Source organism: Macaca fascicularis, chromosome X (assembly GCF_037993035.2).
Source record: "Macaca fascicularis isolate 582-1 chromosome X, T2T-MFA8v1.1".
NCBI lineage: Eukaryota > Metazoa > Chordata > Mammalia > Primates > Cercopithecidae > Macaca > Macaca fascicularis.
In genome coordinates, this window is record NC_088395.1 from 20,108,522 (window position 1) to 20,132,335 (window position 23,814).

The window sequence follows — 23,814 nt, forward strand, 5'->3', positions numbered from 1 at the left end:
CACACAGTAGGTGTTCAATAAATATTTGCTGAATACATGAGTAAGTCTAATATACTGCCTAAGGCTAATAAGTAGAGCCTAAATTCTAATATACTGCCTAAGGCTAATAAGTAGAGCCTAAATTCAAACCCAAATCTAATTCTAAAACCCCTACTCTTTTGTTTTTTGTTTTGAGATGGAATCCGGATCTGTCACCCAGGTTGGAGTGTGAGTGGCACAATCTCAGCTCACTGCAACCTCCACCTCCCGGATTCAGGGGATTCTCCTGCCTCAGTCTCTTGAGTAACTGGGACTACTGGTGTGTGCCACCACATCCAGCTAATTTTTGTATTTTTTTTTTTAGTAGAGACTGGGTTTCACCATGTTGGTCAGGTTGGTCTCAAACTCCTGACCTCAAGTGATCCACCCGTCTCAGCCTCCCAAAGTGTTGGGATTACTAGCGTGAGCCACCGCGCCTGGCCCTAAAACCCCTACTCTTAATCACATAAAAATCTTTTAATAGGGCCGGGCGCGGTGGCTCAAGCCTGTAATCCCAGCACTTTGGGAGGCCGAGACGGGTGGATCACGAGGTCAGGAGATCGAGACCATCCTGGCTAACACAGTGAAACCCCGTCTCTACTAAAAATACAAAAAAAACTTAGCCGGGAGAGGTGGCAGGCGCCTGTAGTCCCAGCTACTCGGGAGGCTGAGGCAGGAGAATGGCGTGAACGCGGGAGGCGGAGCTTGCAGTGAGCTGAGATCCGGCCACTGCACTCCAGCCTGGGTGACAGAGCGAGACTCCGTCTCAAAAAAAAAAAAAAAAAAAAAATCTTTTAATAATATTCCATAGTAAGAGTGCAGAGGTTTATTTCCTTCTGTGTATTTTCTACAATTAGCATGTATCACTTTTTAAGCAAAAAAGTCATTAAAAACAGTAAATGCATAATAGTATTGAACATTTAACCATGACTAAACCAACCACAAAACACAAAAGCAGATGCTTTGGAGAATATAACATAAATGGAAAGAAAATGGATGGGAAAATTTTAGTGCACTAATATCAACTAGCATAATAAATAAGGACAAAGCATTTGAAATAATTTATATTAGAACAGGCAGATACTGAATTTTATAATGTAAAAAGAATATGGGTTGTTTTCAACTTTTAAGTTTCTATGAAAAGTTATAAAAACTGACCATGTCACCTAGGATGGAGTGCAGTGGTGCAGCCTTAGCTCACTGCAGCTTCAAACTCCTGACCTCACACAATCCTCCCACCTCAGCCTCCGAAAGTGCTAGGATTATAGGCATGAGCCACTGCACCTGGCCAGTTTAAAATTCTTAGAGGCAGGAATTACACAGATCACATTTTCTGATTATAATAAAATACTGAATAAGGAAATAAAGCATTCACTCAGAAATTAATATTATTCTGAATAACTACTGGGTCAAGGAAATAAGTAACAGCTATCATTTATTCATTGCCTATTTTGTTCAAACTACAGTGCTACCTGTGTTACACATATTCTCTCACTGAATCCCAATTAATAATTAAAAACCATCCATGAGGTAAGTTATTATGTATAACAGGGAAGAAAAAAGTTAGGTTGAGATTTTAATAACTTGTCCAAGATCATAGTTATTAAATCTGCAGATAATTAAATTCAAGTTCAAATACAAAGCTACTACTTACATAGAAATGCTGCTATATTGCTTAGAATTCATGTACAAGCATCTAGCTATGCTCATTTTTCTTCGTTCATAAAATAGTTTTGTAATAAAAGTGGAGAAAACTAGAGTTTTTTTTAGCACAACATGTTCTGAAAGTATTTGTTAAACACACTATTCTAGGAAGGTTATGGTTCATTTTTCTAACATATCATTGATCAGATAAAATATTTCAAATTACATAATCTCCTAAAAGGGATTCCTTTAAATATATCCATTTTTATTAGGACAAGGAAAAATGAAAGAAAACATAAAAATTAGGTAAACAAAACAGGGAATATAAGGAAAACATGACTTGCCACTACATTTATTTCTAAAACCTGGTGTATCCTTAGAAAAGTTGCTTTTTTCTGGTACTTATCTGTAATCCATAAGAGTTCTATGGAATCTTGGCTAGCATGGATTTGAAAGTCTGCCACTAACTGTGGGCAAGCCCCCAAGCCTCTCTAAGTTGTGGTTGCTTCATCCATAAATATGTGACTATCCAGGAGCTCTCCCAACTTGAAAGTTTTATGATCTTCTATAAAACTTTAAGGATTAAAGTTTTAGATTAAGTTATTTAAAATTTTGGGGGGTTTTCGTACCCAAGGAAGTTACTGATTCTATGTTTAAAGCTGTTTTTAACGTTACTTCTAACTTTTTCTTCCACTTCTGCATTCAGAATAGTTTTATCTATACCTGTCAGTGGTGCTTTTGTTCCCCAACGTAAACATAGATAATGCCAAAGAACTGACTATATGAATGTTGTCAACTAAAAGAAAAAAATAAAATATTGGTTTTTGTGCAGATTAAGGGAACTTAAAGCAATTTTATAACTTCCACAATCTGATCTATTATTTTACTAGAGAAAATCAGTAAAGTGTCAATTTAAAAAATTGGGATCTACTCCTAAGCCTATTGCTGCTTCTCCAATACCTTCAAACCCTCTTAGTACACAATGGCATTGGTAATATTTTCCAATCTGCCTGATGATCAAAATTACCTATGGTTTCTGTTAAAGATACATTACCTGGACCTATCTCAGCCTGACACTGAATCAGAATTCCCAGAAGCCCCATGGTTAAGTATATTATTTTTTAAACAGGCACCTTAAAGGATGCCTGTGATTAGACAAGACTGGGAGGCCAGGAGCGGTGGCTCACACTTGTAATCCCAGCACTTTGTGAGGCCAAGGCAGGCGCATCATGAAGTCAGGAGTTTGAGACCAGCCTGGCCAACATGGTGAAACCCCCACCTCTACTAAAAACACGGAAGTTAGCTGGGCATGCTGGTGCGCGCCTGTAATCCCAGCTACCTGGGAGGCTGAGGTAGGAGAATCACTTGAACCTGGGAGGCGGAGGCTGCAGTGAGCTGAGATCACGCCATGGCACTCCAGCCTGGGCAATGGTACGACTCCATCTTGGAAAAGAAGAAGAAGAAGAAGAAAAAAAAAAAAGACTGGGAAATCCCAGTGTAAACATCATGAGCTCTGGAGCCTGATACATAAAGTTTCAAAGCCTGGCTTTGTTCTTTATTACAGTTGTGACTTTGGGTAAGTGACTTAACATGAATCTGTTTTCTAATCCATAAAATTCGTATCCTAATTATGCTGGAGGTTGTGGTACAGTTCAGTATGCCCAGCCACACTGGGTGTTTAGGAGATGTCAGCTTCTCTTTCCTCCTGCTCATCTTGTCAGGGGAAACAACAATTACTATTATTTGAGGGGATTTTGAAGAGCCCCTTGCCCTAATGGGTCCACTTTCATTTCTAGGGCTAAAAATCTGAGTTCTGGATAACCCTTTAATGTATTACTTGGATTGGCTAATTCAGGAGTCCTACAAACAAGTTAAATGATTTATTCTGGTTTCCAGAGGTTTAATGAAGCCCTCCTACCCAAAACAGATACACCATTATGCTGGGCTTCAAAGTCCAAGTTTTTACTTGCTGTGACTGTGGCAAAAATCATTCAAACCTCTGTTTCCCCATCTGTAAGACAAGTGATGCTAAGTGTCTACTGAACTAATAAACATTATTGATAACATAACTATTAATTAACACTTAAACATATATATTCTTACAAACATCTTTATGTACAAAAAGATAGCATTAATAACTTACAAGTAAAACAAGGGTACTTGCTCAAACACACAATAAACCAGAACCTGTTTAACAGAATTCTTGTTTGTGTAATACCAACTGTATCTCAATACAAAGTGTTTTAGGCATGTTTTTAGGTGAATTGACTTAGTAAGAAACAATCCAAATGATCCACTCTAATTAAAATATGTATGTGTGTGTGTGTGTGTACACACACACACACATATATATATATCTCTCACCCTAGGTATAAACATAACCTAGTAACAAAGCCACCAAAACTAATTTCTGAAAAGATAACCACAAATGTAGTTTCTAATTAGAGCTCCATGATTAATTCTATATGCATATTTATTAAGCATAAATAAACAGTATTAATAGGAATGCTTTACTAGGCTGGGCGCAGTGGCTCACGCCTGAAATCCCAGCACTTTGGACAGGTGGATTGCTTGAGGCCAGGAGTTCAAGACCAGCCTGGCCAACATGGTGAAACTCTGCCTCTACCAAAAAATACAAAAATTAGCTGGGCGTGGTGGCACATGCCTATAGTCCCACGTACTCGAAGGCTGAGGCAGGAAAATCACTTGAGTCCGGGAGGCAGAGGTTGTAGTGAGCTGAGATCGCGCCTCTATCTCAAAAACAACAACAACAAAAAAAACCACGTTACTAAAAATTAAGTTTTAACTGCTCACATAAGCTATAACTTAGAGAAACCTAAGGAAATTTTTAAAAACGAAAAATCAGGATATTTATTCAAAACAAAGGAAAAGTTACCCTCAAATCTTAAAAAAGCAAAAAACAAGAAAAAAAAACTTCAAGTCCTATTGAAAGTAATTTAAATTACATTAAAGAACTATAGCTTTTTTTTCTCATTTTTTCAAATCATTCTTTAATGGAATTCAGTAATTTTCTTCATTTAGGTCTTGTCCTTTGCTTGTTATGTTTATTTCTAGGCATTTAATATTTTTGTTGCTATTATGAATCTTTTTTCCATCATATTTTCTGTTTATGGCCCATAAACAGGAAAGCTGTTTGTTGATTTCTGAATACATTTTGTGTCCTATCACCTTATTAGACTATCATTTGTTTTAATAAATCTTTTTAGGGGATTTCCTTAGATTATCTAAGTGGATAATTATATCATAGATGAATAATCTTTTACCTTTTTGAATACTCTTTGATTTTCTTATTTAATTGCATTAGCAAGCTCTTCTAGAAGGTAAAATAGAAGTGAAAATAGCAGGCATAGTTTTAATGAGAATGCCTGTAATATGTCCTTATCAAGCTGGTTATTGGTCCGAGATTTTTTAAGTATTAAGGACATACCTTTTATTCCTAGTAGTAAAACTACTAGGAATAGGTTTTTAATTGAGAAGAGACACTTAACCTTTTTAATTTTTTTTTTTTTTTTTTTTTTTGAGACAGAGTCTTGCTCTGTCACCCAGGCTGGAGTGCAGTGGCATGATCTCGGCTCACTGCAAGCTCCGCCTCCCGGGTTCACGCCATTCTCCTACCTCAGCCTCCCCCCGAGTAGCTGGGACTACAGGCACCCTCCACCACGCCCGGCTAATTTTTTGTATAAACTTTTTTTCTTACATTTTATTTAGAAATGATCAAATGATCATAAAGTCACAGAAAGTTGCAAAAGTAATACAGAGAGGTCTCATACACTTTTAACCTACTTTACCCCAGTGGTAACATCTTATATCATCTCCTGTCAAAGCCAGGACATTGCAACTGGTACAATGCACAGATCCTACTCAGATTTCACTGGCTTTACAGGTATGTAGCTGTGTTTTCTAGGCCATTTGATCACATGTGTGGGTCTCTATATCCACCACTACAGTAAAGATAGCAGTTTATTGCCACCACGATCCCTCACGTGGCCCCTTTATGACCACGCTTCCTTCCCCTTTTCCTAATTCCTGGCAATCAGGAATCTATTCTCCATTGCAATAATTCTGTCATTTTAAGAATGTCATATAAATAATACAGCATGTAACCTCTTTTTTTCACTCAGCATAAATCCCTTGAGATTCATCCAAGCTGTTGTGTGTATCGACAATTCATTCCTTTTTAGTTACTGAGTAGTAGTATTCCATGATGTGGATGTGCTAGGTTATTTGACCATTTACCCATTCAAGGATATTTGGTTTCTAATTTTTGGATAGTACAAATAAAGCTGCTATGAACATCTGTGCACAGACTTTTATGTGGACGTAAGTTTTCACTTCTATGTGGTGAATGTCCAGGAGTACAACTGCTGGATCATATAGCAAGCATATGTTTATTAATAAATGGCCAAACTATTTTCCTGGGGGCTGTATCATTTTATACCCTCACCAGCAATATACGAGTGATCTAGTGTGTTTGCATCCTCGCCATTTATTATTGTCACTATTTTTTATTGTGGCCGTTCTAATAGGTGTGTAGTGATATCTCATCATGTTTTTTCACTTCCCTGATACCTCACCATGCTGAACCTCTTTTCACATGCTTATCTGCTATTCATCTTTGGTGAAGTGTCTGTTCACTTCTTTTGTCTATTTTTTTGCCTAGATTGCTTGTCTTTGTTATTGCTGAGTTTTGAGAGTTCTCTGAATATTGTAGATACAAGTCCGGTCTCAGTTACAGGTTCATACCCTCCACAGAGTCTTTTTCATAGATAAAAGGTCTTGAATTTTCAGAAGTTCAATTTATTGTTTTCTTCTTTTATAGAATTTGCTTTTGGTCTCAGGTTTAACTGTTTCATTTAGCCCACAGTCCTGAAGATCTTCTCCTATGTCTAAATTCTAAAAGTTTTCTAGTTTTACATTCAAATCTACAATCCATTTTAAATTAACTTTTACACAGTATGAGATTTGGGTTGAGACTGACTGTTTTACCTACAGATATGCAATAGCTCCATGCACCATTGTTGAAAACGCTATTTATCCTTCCTCTATCAAACTGCTTTTCTAACTTTGACAAAAATCAGTTGGCTGTACTTAGGTGGGTCTATTTCTTGTTCTCCATTTTATTCCACTGATCTATGTGTGTATCCCCTTGCCAATAGTACAGTATTTTGAGTACTGGAGCTATATAGTAAGTCTTAAAATCATTTGGAATGATTCCTCCCATTTTATTTTTAGAGAAAGGGTCTTGCTCTGTCGCCCAGGCTGGAGTGCAGTGGTGTGATCACAGCCAACTGCAAACTTGAACTCCCGGGCTCAAGTGTTCCTCCTGCCTCAGTCCCCCAAGTACCTAGGACTATAAGTGCGTGCCACTATTCCTTGCTAATTTTTTAAAAAATTATTTTTCTAGAGATAGAGCCTTGCTATATTGCCCAGGCTGGACTTGAACTCCTGGCCTCAAGTGATCCACCCACTTCAGCCTCCCAAGGTGGTAGGACTACATCATTAAGTTTTATGTTAGCTGTGGGTTCATTATCAAGTTGAGCAAGTCCCCCTCTATTAGGTGGCTGAGTTTTTATTATGAATGAATGTTTAACTTAGCTAAGTTTTTTCTCTTTCCTATAAACCATTTCATGATCAAGAAAAAATATGTTTTCTCCATTAGTATCATGTGACTTGTCTTCTTTAACCTTTTAATATGGTAGGCTACCTTGATTTTTGGATACTGTGTCTGATGTGGAATAAAACCCAGTTGGTCACGGCATACAATTCTTATATGTTGTTGGATTTGTTTTGCTAGTTTTTGTTGAGGATTCTGTGTCTATGTTCTTCAGGGATATTGACCTGTAGTTTTCTATACTATCTTTCGGTTTTGCTATCAGGATAATACTGGCCTCATAAAATGAGTTGTAAAGTGTTCTCTATTTTCTGGAGGAGACTATGTAGAATTTATGTTATTTCTTTATTCCTGACAGTCCAAGTTTCCTTCTTTTATCATTCTCTTTCAGGGTCTGCTACTCACAAATTCTCTTAGTTTTCCTGCATCCGAGACCACTCTGATTTTATCTTCATTCCTGAAGGATATTTTCACTTGGTATAGAAATCTGGGTTGACAGTATTTTCTTTCAGCACTTGAAAAATGGTGTGCCATATCCTTCTGGCATCCACAGATGTTTTGAGATGAGGTTTCACTGTGTCACCCAGGCTGGAGTGCAGTGGAACGAAGATGGTTCACTGTGGCCTTGACTGTCTGGGCTCAAGTGATCCTCCAGCTTCAGCCTCCCCAGTAGCTGGAATTACAGGCCCATGCCACCATGCCTGGCTATTTATTTTTAATATTATTATTTGTAGAAATGGGTCTTGCCATGTTGCCCAAGCTGATCTTGAACTCCTGGGCTCAAGCAATCCTCCTGCCTTGGCCTCCCAAAGTGCTGGGATTATAGGCGTAAGCCCCCAAAGTGCTGGGATTACAGACGTAAGCCTCCCTAAGTGCTGGGATTACAGGCATAAGCCACTGTGCCTGGCAGACGTCCACAGATTCTGATGGAAAATCTGCTGTCACATGAATTGTTCCCTATAGGTAACAGTTCATTTCTCTCTAGCTGCTTTAAAGATTCTTTTTCAAAAGTTTGATATTTAATTTTTCAATTGTCATAAATTTTCAATTGTCATAAAACGTAACATAAAATTCACTATCTCAACTATTTTAAGTGTATGGTTTAGTAGTAGTATTCACATTATGTAACTAATCTTCAGAACTATCTTGCAAAATGAAACTCTGTATCTATTAGACAGTAACTACTCATTTCCAAAAGTTTGATTCTGATTTTGTCTAGGAGTGGATTACTTTGGGTTTATCTTATTTGGGATTCAGTCAGCTTCCTGAATCTGTAAGATTATGTCTTTTGCAAAATTTGGGGAAATTTCAGCCATTATTTCTTCAGGTCCACTTTCTTTTTTCCCTTTCTGGGATTCTGATGACATAAATGTTAAATCTTTTGTTAATGTTTACCAGGCCTTTGAGGCTCTATTCATTTTCCAGTTTTTCTCTATTTTTCATTTCTACTGCTTTATCTCCAATGTTATTCTTTCCTGTCATCTCCATTCTTCTATCTAGCCCATGTAGTAAGTTTATTACAGTTACTGTATTTTTCAGTTCTAAAATTTCTATTTGGTTCTTCCTTATAGCTTCCATTTCTTTCCTGAGATAAATTTCTCATTTGTTTCAAGTGTGTTTGTGATTGCTCACTGAGGCATTTTTGTGATGGCTGCTTTAAAATTCTGGTCTGATAATTACAACATCTGAATTATCACAGTGCTGATGTCTGTTGACTGTCTTTTCTCATTCATGTTGCAATTTTCCTGGTTTTTGGTGTAGGTGATTTTTTATTGTCTAATGAATATTTGGAGATTATAGGACTCTTTCCTATTTAATCTTTTTTTTTTTCTTCTGAAGCAGGCAGTCCTCCTGTTGAGGTGGAGTGTGAGGAGGGTGAGTGTGTATGTTCAGCTTCCCTCTGGGCCCTACCAACATCACCCAGGCAAAAGTGGAGCAATGACTCACACTGTTTTGTTGCAGATGGGTGGGATGGAAGTTCAGCTCCACTATTAGTCCCAATGAAAGTAGGGCACCAACCTGTATCACCTCATTGCCTCTGAGTAGGGGTGTAAGCTCACCTCCCTGCTGGGCCCTGATGATGACAGGGAGGAGGAAAGCAGAGGGCTGACTCATACTTCTTTGTTGCTGCACTATAAAGCCAAAAGCTCAGCTCCCCAAAGGACCCAGCTAACAACAGGGGAGGGTAGAGGAGGAAGCAGAATGCCAACTAGCCCTGCCACCCATCACTTGCCAGATGGGAGTGAAGGCTCAGTTCTCCACTGGGCCCCACTGACATTAGTGGAGGTAAGATATGTTGAGAATCCTACCTCCAACCTTCTTGTTCTGCCTGTTGATATCAGGTGAGTGTAGAGTATGGATTAGCCCTGGCTCACGTCACCTTGTTAAGTGTCACTGCTTCTGGGTCAGGGTGGAGGCTCAATTTGCTGCTAGACCCCACCCTGGCAAGAGCACAACTTCCTTCTGCTGGAAGAGGAATGAGGGAAAACGCTTCCTGCCTGGTCTGCCAAAACCACCCAGCAGGGGGAACCAAAGTGCTGTCTGCTTTTGCTGGGCAAAGAAATGGGCACTTAGGTCTCTGATATCCCCAGCCCACACCACTGGGTTGGGGAGTGAGAGCACTGTTATTTGCTTCTTTGGGGTGAGGTGGGGTTTTTCTGATGGTATTTGGCCAGGGTAGGGTGAGTATTGTCAAAAAGGTTCAGTCTTATTTGGCTACCTTTCCCCTAGTTGTTTGTCTAAAGGAAACAGTCTTTTTCTCAGAGCTCTTTTTGTCTGTGACTGTTGGCAGTTCTAGTTTGGAGGCTTTCATAGCACCCTGTCTAGGATATATGGGAGGCGACAGGAAGAACACAAATAGTGAATTCCCTGAATTTTCTTGAGTCCCAAGGTCTGCAGGCTGTTTGCCTTCTTTTTCCACCTTTAGAACGTTCCTGTGCTTGTTTGTTGTGTTATATCTAAGGTGTTTTAGCTGTAAGGGAGGATCAAGGAGGAATAGGGGTCCTCTATCTTGGCAGAACCAGAAGTATCCTTCAAGTGATTAATTTTTATGTTGAAAATAACATTTATTTTCTAATTTTCCACATTATGGTTGAAAATGTACTACAGAAAACTGCTGTAACATTATAGATCATAATTTCCTCCCAAAGATCCAATTACATCTGCTTATATTATTCTTTACTAATTTACCTTGTTTCAAGCTATTAAACTTCCTGCCCACCCCAGTACTTTTATTAATGTTCCAAAAGAAAATAATTGCATTGAATTCATTTTCACCTAGTAGTATACTATACATACTCAGAAAAGCTTGCAGGGGAGGCTGGGTGGTAGGCAGGAGATAGCTTTAAAACTCATTTATGAGCTCTTCTTTTTATTAATCCAAGGCAAAACTTATTTTTAATTTGCCTATGACATTTCTCTAAGGATTACTTAATATGAACATCCATTTTGATAATTATTACTCTTGAATTATACCAATAGCCAGCAAGAACTTGAAGGAAAAGAGGCAAATAAGGTTTTGTTTTATTTGCATTTTTACTTCTTCAAATAACATACCTATATGCGTTACTTCACTTGAGATGGACTCCTGAATTCATTTATCTGTTGACTTATATTTAATTTCAGAGATTCTAGGCCTACTGTTTTTCTATTATTAAGATTAGTAATTAATCTTCAATTCACACCTGCACTTTTGCTTTAAATAAGAAACTATAGACTAGTTCAGGCCGAGGAGACTCTAAGGAAAAATATCACTGCCCCAATCTTTTCTTTCTGTAACTTTCTTTTTTAAGTTCTATAATCAATATTTAACTCTTTGTTGTGTTCCTCTAGGAATTCCACTCTGGCTGAGAGAAGGGGTGCCTTGGTGAGAGGTATCCTAAGGCACTTTCATAGAACCTAGAGCTCTATTAACCCAGTTGGAAAACCACTATTTTAGGAAAAGCCTTGTATTTATCAAATCTAAAAAGAAAGAAAATATCTTAAAACCACGCATTGAAACTAAGTTTTCTAAGAAATACATATACAAGAAACTTCCATATCAGCATTAGAGCAAAAGCCAACTGAAGTCTCTAAAACAGTAACAAAATAAGCACATGAATTACGTATACAAATGGACAAGAAGCACATGAAAAGATCCTTAACATCATTAGTCATTAGAGAAATGCAAATCAAAACCACAATGAGATACCACTTCACATCCACTAGGATGGTTATAGTAAAAAAGACAGTAAGTGATGGTAAGAATGTGGAAAAGCTGGAACTCTCATACACTGCTGATGGGAATGTAAAATGGTACAGGCCAGTTGGAAAAGGCTGGCAGTACCTCAAAAAGCTAAACATAGACTTACCATATGACTCAGCAATTCTACTCCTAGGTATATATCCAAGAAAAATGGAAACATATGTTCACATAAAAACTTAATACGAATGTTCACAGCAGCATTATTCATAATAGACAAAAAGTAGAAACAATTTCCAATGTCCATCAACTGATAAATGGACAAACTGTGGTATATCCATACAATAGATTATTCAGCCACATAAAAGAATGAAGTCTTGCTACATGCTATAACATGTATGAATCTTGAAACATGTAGGAACCTTGAAAACAGACACAAAGTCCACATACTGTAGGACTCCATTAATATGAAATGTCCAGAATAGGTGAATCTAGAGACAGAAAATAGATTAGTGATTGCCAGGGACTGGGAGAATGGAGGAAATGGGGAGTGACTGCTAACGTGTATGAAATTTCTTTTTGGGGTGATGAAACTGTTCTAGGAAATAGATAGTGGTGATGGCTGCACAACCTTGGGAATATAGTAAAAGCCACTGAATTATATACAAGGGTGAATTTTATAGTATGTAAATTTCTCAATTAAAAAAGGAATTAGGCTGGGTACAGCGGCTCATGCCTGTAATCCCAGCATTTTGGGAGGCCAAGGCGGGCGGATCACCTGAGGCCAGAAGTTTGAGACCAGCCTGGCCAACATGGCAAAACCCTGTCTCTACTAAAAAAAAATTAGCCGGGCGTGGTGGTGGGCACCTGTAATCCCAGCTACTTGGGAGGCTGCGGCAGGAGAATCACTTGAACCTGGGAGGCAGAGGCTGCAGTGAGCCGAGATCACAACACCGCACACTCCAGCCTAAGCAGTAAGAGGAAAATTTCGTCTCCAAAAAAAAAAAGGAATTAGGCGGATGCGGTGGCTCATGCCTTTAATCTCATTACTTTGGGAGGCAAAGGCAGATGGATCACCTGAGGTCAGGAGTTCGAGACCAGCCTGGCCAACATGGAGAAACTCCATTTCTACCAAAAATATAAGAATTAGCCAGGAATGGTGGTGGGTGCCTGTAGTCCCAGCTACTTGGGAGGCTGAGGCAAGAGAATAACTTGAACCCAGGAGGCAGAGGTTGCAGTGAGCCGAGATTGCGCCACTGCACTACAGCCTGGGTGACAGAATACATACATATACAAGGAACTTCCGTATCAGCATTAGAGCAAAAGCTCTGGGTGATAGAGTGAGAAAAGAATTAATTAGGGTTATTTGACCTGACACTCTAAGAAAAAAACAAAACAAAACAAAACAAAACGATTGCATAACTTTCCTTTTAAATTTCCTTTTCTTATATGATAGTAAGATAATTGTTAACCTTTCTGGGTTGAGCCAAATTCTGTTTTCTAGCACTTTGAGGGAACATCAAGTAGATTTTTCTGAAAAGAGGATGCAAAGATAGAGAGGTAATGATTTAATAAGCTGCAATCAAAGAACAGAGCACATTTACTCAGGCATACACCTAGGGGCTTCTGTAAAGAGAGGTGTTAAGTAATGTCTAGGCGGCATCCCTCCCCCCTTTTTCCAAGTACTGTAATTTTTGTATCAAACGTTAGACATTTTATTTGTAAGACAGCTCATTAGAAATCTCAAATAATCTTCCCATACAATGTCATAAATGCGGTTTTTCAAGCCAACTCACAAAAACCTGTTTAACCCACTGTATTTGGAAACTACCATCAACCTCACATGGTTTTACTAACTTTTCTAACTTTACCTATTGACTACTTAAGCACTGTCTCTATTGTGAATAGCATTCCTAGTTCATGCTAGGATCACATCATCTCTACAGGCCTCCTTGGTGAGAAGAGGGCTTCATGCTACATACATACATGTATTTATATATGTGAGAAGTAACCTATCTCTCTAGGTTATTCTCTACATCTCCATAATAGCTACTCATGTAAACTACCTGGATCCTTTTTCCCCGGTAGCAGATTTCATTTAGACTGAGTTACTCACCTGGATGTTCTCAACTCAAACAGGGCTGTGTAGTGAAAAGTCAATAGAATTTGCAATCTGTGAGACTTGGGTTTGAATTCTGGCTCCTTCAGTTACTAGCTGTGCAACCATGAGCACGTTATTTAACCCTTCTAGGCTTCAGTTTCCTCATCTGTAAGTTGAGGATAATTATGTATACTTCATTCAAGTTGATATACACAAAGTGACTTATCAAGGGGAGCATTCAATAGACGTGAACTTCCTTCCATCTTCACTTGGGAAAGAGCAGTGATCTCAATGTACCCCTCACCCTTCGTTTGTAGGTAGGAACATTCTGAAGTTGTTTTTGTAAACTAAGGACTGTATTTTCCAGACTTATAAATTAAGGCTAAGGCAAGACTGTGTATTATTTTGGATTTGAGTACTCTTGACATAGCAAATGAGTGAAAATTAGCAGAGGGTAGAGAAAAAGTAATATTTGAACTTTTGTCCATTGTGGTTCTTTCAGAATTCGTATTTAAGATAGTTTTGATAAAATTAAAAAGTTGTATTGATATGTTGTGGATGACAAAATGAATTTTAGTGAAATCAATGTGTTGCACACCCCAACTATGACTTTGTTAACATATCACCTGAAGCAGGTCTGCCTGAACAGGTCTCAATTTTCTTATATAAATAGGGTAGAGCTAAATTGTTCTCTGCTCTAAAATTCTATGCTAAAAAAATTTAAATGCTTTCATATTTCAAGATGCACCAATCCACTTTTTCAGTTTTAACTAGCACAGTACAGTGGATGCAACACAATATTTAAACAAATTACCATACAGTAATTTATTCATCCAATAATATAGAAGATAATTGTGTATTTTTCTACCCAGAGACATTAGTCTTACTGTTTATATCTCTGTCTGTAAGCTCTGTGCACAAGAGGAAACTTATAATTACAACATTTTTTGATATTTAAATTTCCCCCAATGCTTTAGTGTTATCACTTGAATGAGATGTCACAGTAAAACTATTAAAGTTGTAGGAAGAAAAGAATGCTGATTTGTGGGGTATGTACCACCCTAGAGGGTTTATCAGAATCTTCAGGATAGAAAAGGGCAAAACAAACCTGATTAAAAATAATCTGAAAAAGCACGTTAAATATTTGTTTTTAGAAAAGCTTTAGCCTATTAATTTCAAGATATAAATCATACAAGGTAGAAATGAAAAAAATAGTGGTGTAAAAAATGCATTCAATTTGTACTAATACTGTAACTGGGAATTGTACTGTTCATCATGGTAGCCAATAGCCACTGGTGACTATTAGTTAAAATTAAAAAATTCACTTCCACACTAACCACATTTCAAGTGTTCAATAGCCACATATGGGTAGCAGTTACTGTACTAAACAGTGCTGATCTAGAATTTTTTTGTGATTTTAAGTAAATCTTTATTATTTTGTATTATTTTCAGATAGATGCCTCTGTTCCTAAATGTGAAGAAATGAAGTAACATTCTAGATAGCTGAGGTTTTTGCTATAGGTTTTACAAGATTTCTGAAGTGAAAATTTATCCCAAACCACTGCACTTGAGATGCATTTCAATCTATTAATGTCAAAATGATCTTTTGCTTCAGGCTATCACTTGACATCTGCTTCTAACACATATCAAATGACTGAACCAAGTTTCCTGTAACAAGCTTTGTGGCCCAAAGAATTAGAGCTAAGCTCACAGAAATCTAAATGACCAGGTCAGATTTGAAGATGAGATCATCACCATATGTAAGATTATAAAAATCAATTTATACGGTGGACAAAACTAGTTTTTAAGGTATGTAAGAGACCATAGATATACTAGTTAAGATGGGAAAATCTGATTTAACTTATGCTATGGTTGTAATTCTATTATGACAAGAAATCTAAAAGTGCTTTTAGATTTATACCTAAGTGTAGAGTAACAAATATTTAGGAAACTAACACTATTTTATGAGAACAACAGAAAAGGACTCACAATGTGGAGAGCTGACTCCAGGCAGGGCAGTAAGCTAGCTTTCAATTTAAAGCTGCCTGTTTTTTAGTTCATTTTTAGTTCTACTTTCCAGCTGACATCTTCAAGAGAGGAACTTAAATATGCAGGGCAGGTAATGCCAGCAATTGAGCCGTTCTGTTATGGTATGTAAAACATAAAATCACTATTCATTATTTGGAAATATGCCCAGCAAACACCCCTGACCCCAGAGGTATTTGTACATGATGAGCAGAGACCAGAAAAAGGGTGAGGATGCTATTTTACATTATTTGGAAGCTGTAACTTTTGTATATTACTAATCCTAGATGTCTATTCTCTAGTAAGTGAAAATGAGAAGCAATTAATTTTAACAGGAAAATGGGAGAGAAAAGCAGATTAACAGTGGCATAAAGTGGCATATAAGAAAATTTTTAAACTACAAATATTAGACATAAGTTACAGAAACAGTCAATGTACAAGCCATTTAGTAGGGGCAATTAGCTTGATATTAAGGTAGAATATGACCATTAATTTTCAGAACACCGAATCAAAAGTGTAAATTATTTTTAACTTTTATCTAAATTATTATTACATTTATATTCACTATTAAGATGGAACATTTTTATACAATTTAGAAAGATTTCAATCCAAAATGAAACAAAACTCTTGACAGTTAATGAAAAAACTTCAATACAGTCAATTAAACATAACAGCTCATTTCCAGGCAATACTGGATCACGTTACTGTAGTTATCAGACTTTCCAAAACTGTGTTCTGCAAAGCACTTTGTGTCCACTGAGACTTCAATAGATGGTTCACAAAAAAAGGGGTTCTGACATCAAGTCTCAAATGCTGTGGGCCATATCCGTTTTGCGGATTCATTGTATACAACATCTTAAAAGTTCTAAATTATACAGTAAAGACAGGTTAAATCTTATTTAATGCCACATTTCCCCAACTTACTTGATTATGCCACACTATCTTGTTTTTTGGAGAGGGGTGATTCTTGAGGCATGGATATACCTTTTAACATCATATCTCCAGAGACTTTTCAGCTTGAAAAATACTATATATACTATTTAGAGTTCTGTAAGAACCAATACCACATTATAGGCAAAATCTAAAGGACTACATTTATAGACAGGAAAACCCAGTTACCTTATAGCATTTCCAAATAACTATAACAAATGTATGTATAGCAATGGGGAAGGAGGTGTGACATATTAATTTCTTTCCCTAAAAATTAACAGAACGGATTCATCCTAAAACATAAAAAGGTGTGCACATTGTGTGTCGGTATGCTTTACAAAGAAAGTTAAAATTCTACCTATTGATGCTATAAACTGACTTTAACCATTTCTTCAGGGACACGTTACCTTCAAGAGGTAAACATACAGGATACACTATATTTCACTGATTAAAAGATACAATCAAGTGTAAGATATACTATTATTTTATATATTAAGGAAAAACATGCTGCTAATTAAACTATGACATGCCATGGATTGTGAGACATCTTCCAATCTGAGCAATGTTAAAAATGTGAACAAACTTTCCTTTCTTCCTTCTTCCACATATATTCTTCACAATGCTGTTTTTTCCCTTTAAAGACAACATTGAGGAAGGGATCAATGCAAAAAGGACAAGATTCAAGAGATTTCTGTTCCCCTTGCCCTTTCAATTACATTCAGATATTACCATGACTATTTAAACTGATCGATCAAATAAATCACTTTTAATTGTTTTGCTGGATTCTAAAAAATTACCCCAGAGGAAAAACAAACTCAGACAGTTCTTTAAGAGGGACGATTCATTGTAACTGTTGTTTATTAAAAACTTAAACCATGTACTGAACCAAGTACTTTACATATATTATCATTTCATTTAATTCTCATCAAAACTCTATGAGGTAGACATTATTTTCATCCCTATTTTACAAATTAGGATGTTGAAGTATAGAGATATTAAATATAACTTGCATAAGGTTACAAAGTTATTAAGTGACAGAGCCAGGACTCAAACACAGGTCTTTATGGCTCTAGAGCTTATGTTCTTTAACACTTTGCTATTAATCCAAATAACCCCACAAAGTCCCTTCTAAGTTTTAAGAATGAGCAAAAACCAAAATACTTAATTACCAGTAACTAATGTATTTGCTTAAAACAGGCCACATGACAAAAAGACAAATATTGCATGTTCTTACTCACATGTGGGGCTCATGGGTAGGGAGTTTCTACTCAGAATGAGAGTTACTAGAGGATAGGACGAGTGTGGGGGGTTACAGAGGGTGTAGGGGTGAAGAAAGGTTGGTTAATAGGCACAGTACAAACATACAACTGGATAGAAGGAATAAGTTCTAACAATGGATAGCAGAGTGGAGTAGGGTGACCATAGTTAATAACAATGTATTATATATTTCAGAATAGTTAGAAGAGAAGATTTGACATGTTCCCAACACACAGAAATGATTAATGGATACCCCAAATACCCTGATGTGATCATTACACATTCTATGCATGGAACAAAATATCACATGACCCCATAAAAATGTACAAATATTATTTATCAATTAAAAAGTAAAAATTTTGGTCTACAGTTTGTTTAACCAAAGAGACAACTTCCTCCTATGTTTCTGTACATTAGGGATTAATAAATATTGGCTTTTAAACTGTACAACTTGGTAAACTGTCAAAAAAATAAGTAGGCCAAATGTATTAAAATAATCATTATGTGCTATATGGATACATTTTATCCTGAACCTGTTTTATAAAACATACACACACACACACATTTGTGTTTGTTTTGCTAAATCATGACAAAACTTAATGATTAAACATGGTAGTTTTTACTGAATGATTAAATAGGGTAGTTTTTCTTTTCTTTAATGCTTTTTGGTGTTAAACTGATAAACCAGAATATGTGAGATCTGATATCTCCAAGTTAATGATACAGGTCACTGTATTAATTCCAAAAGAACACACTGATGGGAGCGGGGTGGAAGGAAGATATCGAATGCTAGGTATTACAATTTAGATACTTGTTTTTTTCTATTTATGTGAATTGGGGAACAGGATGTGTGTATATATATATGTACTTGCACAGCTGCATTCCAATGCTTTAAAATGTGTTATCCACCAAAGCACCTAAACAACTGAGCACTATCACACGCAGGCATTACCAGTGAGACCACCAACATGTCAGTGTGTCATTCATTACAATCTGAACCATTGAGTCTAAAGCACCCATTCTGCACTGGGTCAACAGGCAACTGTGACCTTACCCATCATTCACAGTCTGGCAGATCACATGTCCCTGAGCATTGAACTGTAGAGCAAATCTTGTTAATTATCACAATGGTATGAGTTTCTTAGTAATAAAAATTTTAAAAAACTTTAGGACAATCGTTCTGCAACTCAGACTTCTAGATAAGTGATCTATATTTTTGGTCATTCCATAATTTAGCAAATGTCAAGTCCTTGGTCAGGAGTACACAGTCCAATTATGCCACCCTTCTTATTAAAAATAAGATATACTTATTGTGGTTTCCAGAAATGTTCACTAAAGAGAAGACAAAGTCTGCCTATATTTGTTCCTGTAATTAGATAAAAGTTTTATTAATAAAATTTAAATGCATTCAGCAAGTTTCACATTTTGAATCTACCCCATTACTACAGGACCAAGCTGCCAAAATAAAGCAAAGTTTTCTACATTTTACAAAACTGACATCCTCTATCATAATCACTGAAAACAATGAAGTGTTCAGTAATGTGTCACAGTTACTTGACAGTTGACATGTAACAATACCTGTCCTCTCCTCAGATCTTCACTTAGGGGAAAGAAAAAAACCTGAAAGGTGGTAAAAATAAAACAGGAAAAGGAAAAGAAACAATAAAACATTTTTTTCAAAATCAGTGATTATACTTTAACAGAACATTTTCCCTATAGATAAAATAAGAAATCTACATAATATTGATATAGTAGAAATACTATAAAATCTATGTACTATACTATAGAATACTATATAATCTTTGAGGTTAAAAATGGCTGCACATTCACTAAACATGATCTCCCACACAAAGGCCTCATTTTCTATAATAAAATACTTATATAATTGATATTTTTTGACATTTTTCAGTGCATCATGGGTACCTGTTATTTAAAGGAAGTCGAGGTAGCTATTTTCATACAACACATTGTGTAATACACATTGTATACAACACATTATATTGTGGCTATTTTATGTAACACATTTCTGTAAAACAAAAATAACCTCCATAGTTTTATTATTTTGAAAACTTCATATTTAGATCTACTATCATTTATACCTACTCTACTGCAGCGGAGAAAAAAGTATCACTCTAGGTCAGGCTTATGATCTAGTAAATGCTGTCTCTGACAGCAGTGGCAAGGGATTTGTAGAACAGAAGAGCCATAATTCCTACCTATCCATTCTCTATACAGTCAAATATTCAAAAGCATATTAGCATCTTTAAGTAACTCACTAAAGAATTCACCTAGACCAGTTAGGAAGCTAGTTTGTTTTTTATCTTGTACCAACCCTTACTTTGCTTACATAGTACTTCCTTTATTATCCTAAATTTGCTTCTTTAAACATTTGGCCTAGTTCTAGCCTATCATGTTCTGACCCACGTTTGAGTTTAACCACAAGGGTTTTTTTGTTTTGAACACCATGAGATTCGTGTGAGGTCTTAAAGCAGGAAGGCCAGTGTAAAGGAACTGAAGAAACTGCCTATGTTTTTACTGAGGCACTGAGGTCTTTTTAAATTGTCCATATTTTAATGAGATTAAAATGATAAAAAACAGAGATAAGATTCATAATCATCCTATTCCTGACTTTCATGATTCATTCAGCAGATATTTATTAAGTCCACAATGTGTAAGTGCCAGGCATTGTGTTGAATGCTGAGGATTGGGGGGGGGGGGGGGGCGGTAGAAAAGTCTGCTTTCAAGAGTTCACAGTGTACTAGGGATGAGACCACAAATGTAAACTCCTACACAGACCAATCCTGAAATCTTTTAACCTGGAGAGAAATATTTTGATGTATTTACTCAAGTAAATAACGCTTTAAAAAAACGATATTACTCTGGTAAAATACAATTATTATCTGATAGGAACCTACTGGGGAGGAAACGGCATAATAGTGAAAATATCAGACCTCTGAGTGGAACTTTTCAACCTTTCCCTCACTGTCTTCAATATTTCCAAATTGTATCAGAAGTAATTTACTTGAAATAGCTGAACAAGCAAAGGAAATTAAATATCTAAAGGCAATTTGTTAGAATTTAGTTTTAATAAATCTTGGCTACATTGGCTCTGTTTGACATACCTTATGACAGAATAGCAAGAAAATTCTTTGAAAATAGCCAATTGTGGAATCCTATCTGTCAAGTTCTGGAAAACATGACAGTAACTGAAATAACAAGGCTTTACCAAATGAGACCTCTTATAATACTCTATTTGTTTTTGGAAAATAGATGACCTCTAACTACTGGCTTATTTATACCCCGAATTTTTCCACAAAAGATTTGGAACAGCTACCCTGATATAAAACAAAGCACATGAATTGTATCCACCTGGCTTTGAATTATGGCTCTGCCATTTACTATTTATAATCGTTGTACCTTTCAGCTTCTGAGATTTTGTTTCCTAATCTATAACAATGGGGACCATAATCCTACCCTGCTGGGTCATAGGAAGGATAAAATGAAATAGTATGTAGTACAGTACCTGGCATATAGTTGGTGCTAAATAAATATCAGTTTTGTGCTTCCTTATCCAAATGCATTCTAGATAGAAAAAGGATAAGGTGGAGTTTTAAATGACATTGTTTTCCTATCACATCGATAAATGCCAAGCAGAAATGTGGACTGATCTTGAGTTGCAATTATTAATGTTTGTATGTAAAAGGCTCAAAGCAAATTTAATTTCTTTCCACAAGTTCAGTACTTAGAGAATATTTTATTAACCTTTTAGCTATATTATTTAATGCAAAAAATTTTCCGGGGAAAAATATGAAAAGAGCTCTTGCATGCTGTTTTTCACACTACCCATCCAAAGGATGATTAAACATCATAAATTTGGCTTTTTTTATAAAAGATTCATAGTATTAGTCTGGTTAACAATTTTAAATAAAGTTCTTGTGATTCTGTCAGTCTTAAAAACATGATTTCCTTTCTTTCTTTCATTTTCTTTCAACATATATCAATGTCTTTTCCATTGAAGAGCAGCATTTAGTTCAGGTTTTACAAGTATGATCCAAGTCGCAAAATACTAAGCACCAATCATAAGCACTATTACAACTCTGCGTGCGTTAAGGAGAACAAGCAAAATTTTTATACAGCAGTGGAGGTGACTGGGGGAAAAAAGTGAAAAGCGATTTGAACTGATCCCCCGCCCTCTCCATTACACTGGAGAATGCAAGTGTCCCGCATCTCAGATCAAACTGAGCCTCGGTTTTACTGACGTAACCAGTAACCCTATCTACCTCTCACACTGCGGAGGCCGGCAGGGCAGCGGCTGCCGCCAAGCACACCACTCATCAGAGCCTGCCCCATTCCACCCCCGCGTTTCAGTCATGCTTTCCAGAAATGGGGTCACTCACTCAGTAACTATTACACACACGCAGCCTATCATCCTGTAATCCCCCAAAGTCCGCTGCGGGGAGAGAAGGCAGCAAAAAGTCAAGAAGGAAGAATCACAGACGCGCCACCATCAGGAATTGATTTTCCACTCCGGAGAGGAGCGGTGATACCTTGGAATGGGTCTTGTCTGGATTATTTTCGCAGACCCCGAGTTGTTCTGGGACAGGGGCGGTTCAGAAAAGCTCGGTGGAGTGATGCGCCCGGGGAAATTGTTTTGCCCTGTTTGGGTATACTGTTTGGGTTTTGGGCACTGGGGTGGGTGTCTCAGGGACGGTCACCAGATCCCGGGCGAGGAAAACCAGAAAGCCCTTTACGGCGGCCGCTGATCTCCTTGAGTATCACCCTCTCACCTCCACGGACAGGAAACTCAAGTTAAACTCGCAGGGACGGGGGTCTAGCTCTGCGACCTCAGAAACGGAGGGGGTAGGGGACCTTAGGCTTCCACTTTCTTCGCAGCAACAGCAGCAGCAACAGCTGCGGCAGACGGAGGGATGGCAAAACGCTGCACCCCCTACCCGAAACCCCCCACAGGTCGCCGCCGTCCGTGCCCCGCGCGCTGGTCTCCCCGCAGCAGCCCCTGCCTCAGCCGGACTCGACAGTCCCTGCTCCCCGGTGAACCCGATCCCTACTCCTCCCTCAACTCCCGAAGTCGCCAAGGTCCGGGAAAGCCCCCGACCTGGCTGGGCCAAACTTCCCAACTCCCCGCCGGCCCCCGCTCCGCCTCCCGCTTCCCCCACGCAAAGTTGATTAAAATTGGCTTCTTGCAAAGCCCCAGCGCCCACTCCAAACCCCACGCGCCACACACTGGCAGCCCCCCGAGCGAAGGAAGGAGGTGAAGGTGCGGGTGGGAGGAACAGACAGACGGGCAAACAGACCCAGCCCAACAACCCAAACCAAAACCCTGAACCCGGGGGGAAGACGCGAGCGGGATCAGAACGGGCCGAGTGGCCAGCTCCGGGGAGCGAAGCGAGCCGGCGGGGGCGCGGGGAGGAGATGCGCCGGCCCCGGCCGCCCTGCTGCACTCACCTCAGCGCTGTCGGACGGGCTCTCCACAGCCATCTTCTGCCACGGGTCCGCCAGCTGCGCCAGCGGCATCTTCCCCCCCGGCCCGCCGCCTTCACCGCCTCCTCCCTCCCCGCCCGCCCCACGGCCGGCCCCGCTCCGTCGCCGCCCGAGCCCCACGGCAGCGGCAGTAGCAGTGGTGGTGGCGGCGGCGGCGGCGGCGGCGGCAGCAGCAGCAGCGGCCCCAGAGAGGGCTCGACGCCGACGCCGACCGCCCGAAAGCCGCGCGCCTGGCCAGAGACGCCCGCACGCCGAGCGAGAGCCTCGCGCCTCCGCCGGGTACCGGGTCTCGCCCCTTTCTTCCTCTCCTCCTTCCGCCGCCGGGACTACGGCTCCGCCCCCCCCGCCGGTTCCCGCGCCCGCTCCCAGCAGAACAGCGACCGCCGCGCGCTCCCCCACTTCCGCTCACAACATGGCGCCTAAGCGATACCTGTCTCTCAAAGCGAGGCTCGGCCGCCGCCGCCACCGCCGCGCGCACCCAGGGGCTGGGCTAGTGGAAGACACGCCCCCAGCCACCGCGCTCCGCTC

General features: G+C 38.7%; 1 protein-coding gene across 13 annotated transcripts in view; it reads right to left on the minus strand.

Annotated features, from left to right (window-relative positions):
- RPS6KA3 (ribosomal protein S6 kinase A3) overlaps positions 1-23,814 on the minus strand; it is a 116,651-nt gene that overhangs the window by 92,470 nt on the left and 367 nt on the right. For 6 of the 13 annotated variants that reach the window (XM_074029041.1, XM_015443451.4, XM_065537998.2 and 3 more), the window contains exon 1: positions 23,717-23,773. The exons of 2 other annotated variants lie outside the window; for them this stretch is intronic. Coding sequence is in view for 2 of the 11 variants with exons in the window: in XM_005593147.3 (XP_005593204.1) it covers positions 23,251-23,319 (69 nt within the window). In the remaining 9 variants the exon portion in view is untranslated. Of the gene's footprint in view, positions 1-23,250; positions 23,561-23,716; positions 23,774-23,814 lie in introns of those variants that run through there. 5 more of the 13 variants (XM_005593147.3, XM_005593151.5, XM_074029038.1 and 2 more) reach the window with 1 other exon arrangement.